Genomic DNA, 12500 nt, shown 5'->3' on the forward strand with positions numbered 1-12500 from the left:
ACCTAATGAACCTCCTCCACCATACTCTCTTTACCCTTCACAAGATCAAAGCTTACCATCTCACACTCCAAGTCAGTTTCCTAATGCCACTGCACCACCTGTTTCAGAAAGTTCATCAACAATACCATGCCCTCCCAATCCCTCAGCTCTACCTTATCCATACAATCCTTGAGCATGCACCATACCCTTTAGAAATCTCTCTCAGATCTCCAGTAAAGATTTCTTCATTGATGTTACAACAATATATACCTAAACTAGATTCAGCTGTATTCTCATGTTGCCATACTGACAAGAAAAAGATAGTTCTCCATATTCAGAGCAGTGAGACGGCTTAAGCAAAGTGAGAAGTTACTGTTCCCATATGGAGAAATATGGGTGAAGAAAATCCTTTATATCAATTACCTTTCTGAAAGTTCTTTCAGCTGTGCTATCAAGAACTTAGTAGTTCTTATGGATTATTATGACTTGCTGGAAAGGTCACATAGCAGAAATGTAAGGCAGGGCCCATTTCCTTCCATACATTTGCATATTTTATATAGGTTGTTTTGAAACATTTGCACCATTAATTTTACTTGATTTGATCATGCAATTTAATTTTTGAACTTCATGTTCAAGTAGATGTAGACTTCCAAGCAGTCTGTGGCATCTTATTTCATACCCATGGTAATGAGTTGAAGGAGTAGACTAGGGTGACAAACTGTTTTTACAATATCCAACTAGCTTTAAGTATTGGTCTGATCTTAGATGAGCCTTTTAGAGGGCAATCTTTCCTTATTGCAGCCATTCTTTTACAGAGTTGGTTGTTACATTCATCAGACTGCCATGTTGTTGAAGATTTAAAGAACTTTTATAATGTTTGTAAATGGTTATATATATCACTGACCCCACTCCTTAGAAATTGTCTTTTAAAAGGTGTATATTTCTCAGTTATTGTCAGAGATAGATTGAATTTAAATTTATCACTGTTCAGAATGGTTATTTCTATTCTCAGGAATGGAAACAATTATGGTAAAGAGATCGCCTTTTGGAGATGGAAATATCATCTCAAAAATCATGTACTTATTGAAGTCTCCCAGACATACAAAGCTGAGTCAGTTGTCTAAACAGGTCTTTCAATTTGTCAAGATCATTTAGGTGCTGGAATTTGGATGCAAATATATGGTCAGAAATCTGCTGCCAGAATGGTCTTACTCTGTGAAGGAAAACTTATGACCCCGTAATGCTGATCCTTTACAAATATAGACAAGGATTTCTGAATCTTCATTCAGTAACATTCCTCTAGCCACACACCAGGCACACTCATAAGGTCATTTTGTGTTACTTGGCATTCATCCTAACCTGCGAAACACTGCATTGGTTACCAAAAGTTCAGGCTGCCATTACTGGTAACCCTGCCTTAGTATAGGTGAAAATCTTCCAACGGTATAACTTACTAGGTCATTGGGATCATGAACCTCGGCATAAAAGAAAGAGGTCTGTGTGCAAAGTAGGGAATAAAAGACTTATTACTATGGTACATGTCAAACTTCATCTTTACAGTATAATTGTCTTACTTGTACTAGATAGCAAAAATATAGAGATCAGGGAAAGCTTCTGGACAATGCAAAAAGGTCCTGAGCATTGGTAGGACATACCATGAGATTTTTTTAATAAGCTAGAAAAATGTTAAGAAATGTTCCTAGAACTTTATTATAAAAGGAAATATACTGGTTATATTAGAATTAAGTGGTAATTTAAGGATGTTATCTTTCAGGCATCTTGGCTGCCAACAGGCATTTTTGGGGTATTTATTAACAAATAAAGCATTTTAAAAGTACTAATTTTAGTTGTAACAAGTTTACTGTAAAAGTTACAAAGCTGCATCACTACGGCCAAAGATTTTACAAATGATGCCGTTTTGATGCCTTGGAGATCTTATAGAATGCAACAAAAGTTCCATAAACAACTCAGATCTGTATTTTAAGTATGTTATCTGGTCATTACAGATTTTAGGCACCTTGGCTGCCAACAGGCATGTTTTCACTGCCAAAAAATCAAGCATTTAAAAAGTAGTAATTTTAGCTGTAGCAGATTTATTGTAAGAACTAAAACAGCTGACTTAAATGCAACACAACGAATAAAAAGGTTACTATTAGCAGCAAAACTGCTCCACTACAGTCAAAGATCTGCAAGTTCTATTTATTTAGCTATTTATTATTTATTTTTCTATTCTCTTTTGCAAATCTAATTACTTGGAAATATTTCACCCTAAAGGCCTGTCCACACAGGCGGGCATGATCAGTGGGCACATCGGTGGTAAAGATGACGTCGCAGGTAAGAATGGGAAACTACCTTTTTACCGAGTAATTTGTCTGGCCATGGTGTCATCTTTACTCATGCATGCCCAAGGTCTATATAAATACTTAAATAGACCTTGTGCAAGTACATGTGCCAAAATGATTATGCTTGCTTGTGTTGACAGGCCTTAATAGTTGGTTGTAAGGATATGTCCATTGTTATATGTGATAGTACTTTATTTGTGGATAATATTAAGGGATTTCTTTTATTGTATAATTTTCAACCTCTTTTTTTGAAAGTTAACACCATGATATATAAAGTGTGTGTGTGCGCATATATGTGACATTGTGTACATACAAATAGAAAACACAATGATGCTTTATTATGTCTGAAATGCATTAGTGCTCGTGCATTTGGCTCGTGTATTATAAACAACAGTACAAGGTTCGTGAAACATATACCTCATGTGCGGAGAATCACATCAGCTAATAAAATATCCAATTTGATTTAGGACCATATGCCGGTTTCCCCATGTAAAAAAAAAGGTTATCCTAAAGTTGCCTTCCAAACGAGACCACTCTTGTGCAGTTGCAAATGATTGAGTGGCTTCATTAACACAAGCAAGCAAAACTATCACAGCACCAGTTGTGATAGTTTTGAGAAATATCATGTCTAATTTGATGAGTTCTGTGTTACTTTTCTCAGTGTGGTTGTGAATCGTTCCTTTATTTGAGACATTTTTTTTTCTCATTTTTTTCTTTTCTTTTTTGTTATCAAATGAATTGTAAATTTTAGAAGTAAAGTGTTTACATGTGCACATAATTCTGAGATGTCTCATATTTGATTAGATCATATACAAATGATATGTATGTTATTGATATTATTATATAGCATTTATATTATTTATTGTATTCTCCAGAATCACATATTTTGTCTTCTGAAAAGTTTTTCTTACCAAAGGTTGTTTTGAAGGATCTCAATTTCTGCTTTGTAGTTGTTCAGGAATCTACAGTAATGAAGGTTAACACTCAGGTATACTGGAATATATCTAGAGGTTTATTTTGTTATAGTTATGAGTATTTTTTATCCTCATTGCTATCGATACTCTTATCGTCATTATTATTGTTATTATGTGTTTGTTTGTTGAAACACCATTGTTTATGAATTGTTTCCCCAGTTTTTGCTTACTTTAAGAAGTATGGCTGAAGTTCATTGTAAATTTGATATTGTATTCTAATACAATATTAAGTAATGAAGATGTATTCAGTCTAGTATTATTAGTTTTTAGTATTGCAGGCACACAAAACATGCAACAATGAAAGATATTCCATAAAATAACATATTTAACTTCTTCATAGTCCACAAACAAATATATGTTCAGGGGAGATATTTCTGAGCTGGTCAGGTATGTTATGCCCTCAGGACTATACCAGATAAATACCTTTACCTTTGCCATTTATATTTTAAGGTAAAATAATATATTTCTGATATATCTCTTCCCCTTACTAAACATAAATCACGTAGTGAGGTATCATATACCATATGATATATGATATCATATAGCCAATGTACATAAAGAATCCCAGTATGACATTTTATGCCATGAAGATTGATATATTCAGAAATTTTAAGTTTTATGCAATATATTAAGTTTAGGATCAGGATTAATCATGAGAATCTTTGGCAAATATATGGTACAAAAGACAAAATACCATTTTTTGATCATATAGCCATTGCTCTGAGCCTAGAAAATATATGTTAAATTATGTTTGGCACTAACCCCATGCCAGCACAAAGTAATTGCAATATCATAACTAGGGGAATGCTAAGCTTGACATGGTGGTGAGTGCTTAGTGGAGAGGACGTTTGGTAGTAGTAGAGCACCAATATTTCAAATGTCATTAAAAATATATTGATAACATGAGGCTGTATGTACCATAAAAATTAGTGTGGTCTTATCCCAGTAGTTTTCTTTGTGTTAACCCTCTCTGGAAAAACAAGTTTAAATGCAGTTGTACATACAACACCTCAGTTTGATCAGCACAGCCATATGCATGTAGTCACCTTCACATATGTGACTATGAATATGTATAAAGGAGTGCCATATGCTTATTGTGAAATAGACTTGGAAGACATGTCATTGTAGCACTGTATAAATACTTTTTAAGTTCGTAGCATCTTTGTGCCATAATGAGAAAGTCGTATTTTTCTTATTTCTTGTCCTATATGCTCTTGTTTCTTAGAATTTGTGAGGAAGTTGGGAATATAATCAAACTTGTAATAACCGTGTAGGGTTTATTTGTTTACAAAGGGACATGGACATTCCCAAGAAATCTAATTACACAATTTTGGTACGAAATGACTACCCCCTTTAGTGTCAGACAGAGATGGATGAAACTGAAACTGATTGATGATACTAAGAGAAAATAGCAAATAAGATATTGACATGTATATGAAAAACTTTCACCCGTGTTTTTCCTTTGTCTTCTTTTATTTTCCTTTATACAATTATCCTCGACACTATGTAATGAAAGACGAAATGACTAAGTTTGAAATGCACTTGAAATGCTGTCCTAAAGTATCACTTATGACAGAAGATCAACAATTTCCCCTCCATCTGACAGCTTTTAAAATATATGGCACGTTTTATTGGCTACCATCCTTGAACCTTTATTGCACTGGAAGACTTGCGCGAATTCAGGAGTATTCATCATCATTGCGTTTATTCTAGAACAAAGAAGGTTTCCATGAACAGCTTGATATTAATGATAGGTGCAAAATAATAGTAGTAGGGATAAAGAATTAAATGACTTCAAAATGAAGCATGATAAATAATAAGAATGATAAGTGATAAAAATCATAAATAATAATGATAACAATAAGTTTAAATAATGATGTTAATGAAAAGACATGGGCAATGCTAACAATAATAAGAGTGATATATAATAGTATTGACAATAATAACAAAAACGATAATCACAATTAGAAATCTTACAATATATGACAATATACACGAAATAACTTCAACAAACTTGGAATATTGCTCAGTGACATAAGTAATAAAAACCAGGGAAGCTTGATCCAAATTAAAATGATGATGTTATATGGAACACGAGTAAAAACCTGATATAAAAAGGGTTACTTACCTCATACCGTTTGGAAGATGTTCGTCCAGTTCCATTAACAAGATTTTGGCAAGATTAGGGATGACGGCGCAATATGGCTAGTAAAAAAAATAATGAACATAATCATTCTTTAATAATTCAGGCATAATGGGGTATTCAGTACACCTATTTCATCAGAAGCAGAAAAAGAATAGTACAGACGAAAACGACGACCAAGGAGAAAAAGGAGATTAGTAATAAGAAATGGGAGAAGACGAAGACGAAGGTGAAGAGGCCGAAGAAGAAAAAAAAAAACACATAACTACCTGAGCAGCGGAAACGAAGAAGAGCTGGTGGGGGGAGAGGGGGAGGGCAGGGAGACGAGGCTCCTGGTAGTGACTTCGCTCCCACCTCTGGTACGCCCGGAAGGAGTGTCGAATACCACCGATGTCTGCCAGGTTCTCGTTGAAGGTCGTGCTGCTGTCGATCTGCAGTCGATTTCAGATGGTGGTGAGTGTCGTGTTTTCATAAAAAAATAAATAAATAAATAAAATAATAATGATGATGATAATAATAATAATAATAATAATAATAATAAATGACAATAATGATAATAATAATAATAGATTTTTTTTTTCCAAATTCAACACAAACCTATGCTTTTCTCTCTCTCTCTCTCTCTCTCTCTCTCTCTCTCTCTCTCTCTCTCTCTCTCTCTCTCTCTCTCTCTCTCTCTCTCTCTCTCTCTCTCTCTCTTCTTTTTACCCTTTTTACTTCCTATTCTCAGTTCTCTGATGCTATTTTGTTTCATTCAGTGCCATTCTTATCTGTTCTGTTATGTACTCTTCCCCTTTAATTATCTCTCTTCCTTTCCTCTGTATCCAGTCAGTTGTTCTCACTTTCTCCGCGTTTCCCTTATCGACCCCATCTATGTCCTCTTTAACCTTTCTCTCTTCTTAATCTCTCTCTCTCTTTCCCCTACTTACTCTCTTCCTTTCCCATTCATATATCTCTCTTTCCTCGAACGCTATTCTCCCTTTTCTTCTTCAACTATCTGTACCCTATCTACCCTCATCCCCCTCCGCTCATATTTCTCTTTTCCCCTCTTTATCTCTTTATCTCATCCTCGGTTCACCTTCACCTTCCTCTTTTCCCTTCGCCTTCTCTCTTTCCCGTCTTTCATCTTTTCCCCTTATCAGTCATTTCTCTTTTCTTCCTTTGACCTCCCTCTCTTTCCCTCTATCCTCTATCTTTCTCCTTTATTCTCCCCACTCCTTCGCCTTTACACCTCACTCTCCAACCCTTTCCCTTCCCTATCATTCCGCTATCACCCCTCTCTCTCTCATACCCCTTTATTTCCCCCTCTCCTTCCCCTTTCTCCCCCCTCCCTTTAACCTTCCGCTAAGTACATTCCCTTTCTCGGTGTCCTCACCTCCATCGCGATGAAAGCGTCCTCTACCGCCACCTCCTCATAAAAGGCGGTGTTGAGAAGTTCATCATAACAGCGCACTATCGACTTCAGGTGTTCCCGTGATGCGTTGCTGAAGGGACGGGTCATCTCGCCGTGGGAATCGAAGAGGGTTCCTGTGAAGTAAATGTTTTTCTTCTTATCATAAGTATTATTGTGTTCCTGTGGAGTATTTATTTTTTCTTCTTCTTACCCGTCTTACAAGTCGTATTGCGTTCCTGTGAAGCATTTTCTTTCTTATTCGTCTTATAAGTCGTATTGTGTTCTTGTGAAGTGTTTTCTTTCTTACTCGTATTACAAGTATTGTTCTCCTGTGAGGTATGTTTTTTAGTAGCATCATGGACAGTATTAGAAACCACTTTCTGTATATCCCAAGACTCTATCCATTATGGAACCTTGAGAATATGAAAAAATGGTTTCCATACATTCTTGATAGTCTACGTATTTTGATAATGAGTCTTAATGAGATAACGGGGTTAGTATATACGGCTTAAAGAGTTGTACTATTTACTGAACTGATAAGCGTTCGCAAAACCCACCGAACTAAAACTGAATTGATAAATTGCATTGGCTTTCCTATTTGTTTTACTCACCTGTAAAGTCGATTCCGTGGAATATTTCATGAGCCATGGCTGTGGCGGCTGATCCGTAGTTGAGGTACTCTGGGCCCTTCTTGGTGTAGTATGGGGTGTGGAAAAATGCCTCGGGGAAGACTGAAATATGGAAAAGTGAAAAGGTAGCCATTAACCTTTTTGTTTTTGGATCTCTCTCTCTCTCTCTCTCTCTCTCTCTCTCTCTCTCTCTCTCTCTCTCTCTCTCTCTCTCTCTCTCTCTCTCTCTCTCTCTCTCTCACACACACACACACACACACACACACACACACACACACACACACACACACACACACACACACACACACACACACACACACACACACACACACACTCATCTTTCTCTCTTTCTCTTTCACCCACTCTCTGTTGATTGTGAACTGACCTATGGTATTGGTTGAGTGCATGTGAAAAGCGTTCACTATGTATGGTTGAACCGTAAAACTCCAGCTGAAAAAGAAAAGTTCATACGAATTACTAAAAGAGAGAAGTAAGAACTGAAAGGTTGCATTATGTGATTAGACTTTTATTCAGCTTAAGGTATGATATGACGCATATGACTTTATGAACTGGAAAGGGATGTTTGAAATAAAATATTGGTTACACGAATGAACTAGTCATACTGATAATAACTCGCCTAGTAATTGTGTATATGTATACGTACGTACATACAAACATACATACATACATACACATATATATATATATATATATATATATATATATATATGTGTGTGTGTGTGTGTGTGTATGTTGTGTGTGTGTGTGTGTGTGTGTGTGTGTGTGTGTGTGTGTGTGTGTGTGTGTGTGTGTGTGTGTGTGTGTGTGTGTGTGTGTTATATATTGTATATATATATATATATATATATATATATATATATATATATATATATATATATATTCGCCATAGGTATTCTTGGGATAATTTTAAAGCTAGTTGGTACCCCGGAGACACAGGCAGATAATCAAAGGAGAATGTATTTTCCCACTAATGTGAGTATACCAAAACTCTATTTTCCACTGGTGACTAACCAAAGAAATTCATAAAATTTTCCCCAGTACAATAATCATTCATGAATCAGATGTAAGATTTCCTCTGAGATGAGTGTTTTTTTTTTTTTTTTTGGGGGGGGGGGATGGGATTTGACACTATACCTATATATGAATACGCAGAGAACATTGTTAAGGAGATATATACACTAAAACTAAGGTTGCGTGACTTACATAAAGGAATACCGATCGACGGGCTGCTTATACAAGTAATAAAGTTCGGTTCTCAAGACCCTGTAAATCTCCAACACGTTGTCTCGGAATGTATTGTCTTCGCTCAAGTGAATCTGCCAAAAAATAATTGCCACGATATATACACAATGCAGTTATTGAGCATTTCTTTGTATCAAGTCATTAAATATGTTTCAGAAATGCAGGATTTTACAAAGTATGGTTGTACGCGCTTGATTTCAAGACATACAACTTTTAACGTAGTTTACCTGTTAATGACTTCGGATATTCTACAATCAAAAGATAACAATACTAATAACAAACATTAATCTCATATAAAAAAATCTTTAAAAAAAAGTAATCTCAAAGGCATTGCTTCAGAATGACCCCTGAAATTCAGGATATTCTACAATTCAAAAAACAACACCAACACAATAAATCGTATAAAAATATAAATAAATCGTATAAAAAAAAGAAAAAAAAAAAGAATCACAAAAGCCCTAACTCAGACTGACCCCGACGTGCGATATATTAACGAATGTGAGATTCCAGTGCTTATCGTAGGCGCCGATCTCAGCCTCGAGATTCTGCAACTTGTCGAAGGCGGCATCCATGTCCTGAGGGCTTAGCCAGGGCGCCTTCTCCACCGAGCTCTTAACCTCCTCCCGTAGCATGCGCAGGATATCCCCGGCCTTATAGGGAAAGAGGAGGTGGGGTTGTTAGAGAGAAACAGCTGGTATTTACTGGATGCATATGAGGAGATATAACAATAATAAACTAGAAGGAAACGTGATGGGCGAGGCCATTACGATTCTAGACTGATCATATGTTTAATTTAATTAGACATATGACAATAGAACGCACGCACACACAAACACAAACAGGCAAACAAGCAAACACACACACACACATACACATACATACGCACACATACACAGATAGCTAGTCTGAAAGACTAGACAGATCAATATATATATATATATATATATATATATATATATATATATATATATATATATATATATATATATATAGATAGATAGATAGATATATATATATATATATAAATATATATTATGTATATATATATGTATATATATATATATATATATATATATATTATATTTTATATTTTTATTATTTTTTTATCAACTTACATGCTTTCGTATGTGATGGATGGTCTCATTGCCCACGTAATGGAGATACATATTACTTAACGCTTCTCCAAAAGCTCTTTTGGAAGCCTGAAGCAAATGCATCTTGTTAAGATAACACGACCATCAGATGACTAGAATATACTTCACATATCATGAGTGATTCTATAGATTATCATGTGTAATACTGTTGTCTAGTATATTATGTGTAATTCTATGGCTTTTTTATGAGGAATTCTATAGCATATTATGTATAATTTTTAGAATATCATGTGTAATTCAGTATATTATATGGAATTCTCAAACATATTGTATGCAATTCTATGGTATATCACATTTAGTTCTATAACATCATATGTAATTCTATAGTATACCATGAGTCATTATATATAAAACACACGGGATTGACATATCAGTGCAGTCTACACTGAAAGAAATATAGAAAAAAAATGTATGACGAATAGTATACCTGAAGACAGAAATCTGCTCTGTCCATGTCTTCTGGCGCGTAGATGGTCTCCCTCAGAACGTCGTAGGAATAGAGAACCAGCATCCCGTAGTGGACAACCCTGGGTGAACGGTTTAGCATGGTAGGCTTAACATTGATGGTTTAATGTAGACGGGTTAACATGGACGGTATAAAATGGGAGGCTTAATATGGGTGGATTAATACGTAGAGAGTTAAAAAAAGAAAAACATCCACAATGAGAAATGAAATTAAATCGCAACGTTTCAGACATGTCAAGAGTTCCTTATCAGACGGATAAATAACCGAAATGGGTCAATTTCAGTTATTTATCAGTCTGATAAACGAGGCCTCACAAGGTTGTCTTGCGGGATCCACGCCAGGTAACTGCATTCAACTGCAGGGATGTCGCGATCGTCATTCTGTGGCTGCAGACCAACCAACAAACATAAAGATCATATCGGCCAAAAGATTTAGATCAAAACTATCCAAGATCGGAGCAGGGAACATTCGAAGTTTATACCAAACTGGAAAAGTGAACAATGTTCTCCACGAGATGTACAGAATGAATGTCCAGTGCTTAGGTTTGTGCGAAGTCAGATGGCCCAATGCTGGCTTCATGAACGACTTGAAAAGAGTCCTCTTTTCAGGAGGTCATGCACGCAAAAATGGAGTTGCTCTGGTCCTAGACCCAAAACTTTTCAAAATCTGTTCTGTCATTCTGGCCCAAAAAACGACCGTATACTTCTAGTCAAGATCAAAGCTAGTCCTGTAAATGTAAACATCCTAGTAGCATACTGAAGACCAACAAATCAGTAGCTCTACAACTCTCTTGATGAACTATTCTTATCATGTAAATCAAACAAAATAATGATTATCATGAGTGACTTTAATGCTAAAGCTGGCCGAGAGAGATGGGATACTGTTGGACCACACGGTCTGGGAGAAAGGAATGAATGTGGATATAGATTTATAGATTGATGTAAGGAGAAAGATCTGGTCGTCACAAACCGCAATATACATGAAACCGCAACATCCGGGTGGAGATGGAAATTCAGAACACAACCCAGTAATAAATTGCCCCTAAGTTTGAACTCAGTGCATTGCAAACCAACTAATAAATGGAGGAAAAATTAAACAAGTTCTTTTTTTTTCGTGAAATCTGCCGGTGGCTTCTAACAATGACACTGATCATTGGTTTGGTGTTCCATTGAGAACATCCAAGCAGCAACTGCTAAGACAATCCCGTAAGTAGAAAATAAGAAGTCATCCATCTGATTCCACCCACAGTTCAAAAACCTGCTACGAAAATGGCGTCTCAAAACAGAACAACGTGAAACATGGCGCCAAGTAGTTTGTCAAACACCGCATCGGCGATGAATAAAAAAGAAGAATCCATCAGATGAGGAGATCTTGACGGGTTCGAAACGTTACGATTTAATCTATGCTCTTATAGTGGCTGTTTGCCTTTTCATCTTTGTGTACATGTTACTGTATTTGTGCTTGTGCTCATGGACAGTTTAACATAGAGGGATTATCTGTGTGCCATTTGTTTTCTCTAAATATGCTTGCTGAATATATGGATGGATGTGTGCCCTCTATGTCTGTGTTTGTGTGAGTGTGTGTGTGCATGTGTGTGTGTGTGTGTGTGTGTGTGTGTGTGTGTGTGTGTGTGTGTGTGTGTGTGTGTGTGTGTGAGTGTGTGTTTGGCAATACAGTGCAAATATACGATATCAAAAATCTTATCATTAAAGGTATACAACTCTACTTAGTCCTTCGTACTTGACCGCTAGTGCCACCTGGTTGCTGAAACTCATAAATGTTCACGAATGCCAACCAATCATAGCAAAACGTAACTAACCTTAAATTATTCAGAGAATTTGCTTAAGTTACACGTCTAAGACATTAATTTAGTCAATGTGAATATATTTCTTATTCATTATCCGCTGCTTTGAAGTTCCTTAACGAATTATGGAATCTAGGGAACCATTAAAGACAACGAATATTAATTCAAAACAAAGAATCAATTGCAATAAATAGCAGGTATGAAATATAAAATATAGACGTATTTTCTATAATGGCATCACGGAATTGACAATCAGCAGATGGTTAAAGTGGTGTAGTTTTCCTCATATAGAAAAAAATATGTATGTATGTATGTATGTATGTATGTATGTATGTATGTATGTATGTATGTAT

General features: G+C 35.8%; 2 protein-coding genes across 2 annotated transcripts in view; one reads left to right on the forward strand and one right to left on the reverse strand.

The window, feature by feature from the left end:
- The window catches only part of LOC119569958, a 22849-nt gene extending 18614 nt beyond the window's left edge, over positions 1-4235 (forward strand). Inside the window, exon 9 of the mRNA XM_037917900.1 lies at positions 1-4235. This exon is cut by the window's left edge and continues 330 nt beyond it. Coding sequence (XP_037773828.1) covers positions 1-172 — 172 coding nt within the window. The 3' untranslated portion in view covers positions 173-4235.
- Positions 4236-4558: 323 nt separating this feature from the next.
- Positions 4559-12500, reverse strand: part of LOC119569945 (neprilysin-1-like) — a 10874-nt gene continuing 2932 nt past the window's right edge. Inside the window, exons 6-15 of the mRNA XM_037917893.1 lie at positions 10305-10404; positions 9839-9925; positions 9197-9373; positions 8685-8797; positions 7846-7910; positions 7443-7562; positions 6814-6965; positions 5708-5869; positions 5424-5500; positions 4559-5004 (exon numbers count right to left, since the gene is read on the reverse strand). Coding sequence (XP_037773821.1) covers positions 4905-5004; positions 5424-5500; positions 5708-5869; positions 6814-6965; positions 7443-7562; positions 7846-7910; positions 8685-8797; positions 9197-9373; positions 9839-9925; positions 10305-10404 — 1153 coding nt within the window. The 3' untranslated portion in view covers positions 4559-4904. The remainder of the gene's footprint in view (positions 5005-5423; positions 5501-5707; positions 5870-6813; positions 6966-7442; positions 7563-7845; positions 7911-8684; positions 8798-9196; positions 9374-9838; positions 9926-10304; positions 10405-12500) is intronic.

This window comes from Penaeus monodon, chromosome 4, assembly GCF_015228065.2.
Source record: "Penaeus monodon isolate SGIC_2016 chromosome 4, NSTDA_Pmon_1, whole genome shotgun sequence".
Taxonomy (NCBI): Eukaryota; Metazoa; Arthropoda; class Malacostraca; order Decapoda; family Penaeidae; genus Penaeus; species Penaeus monodon.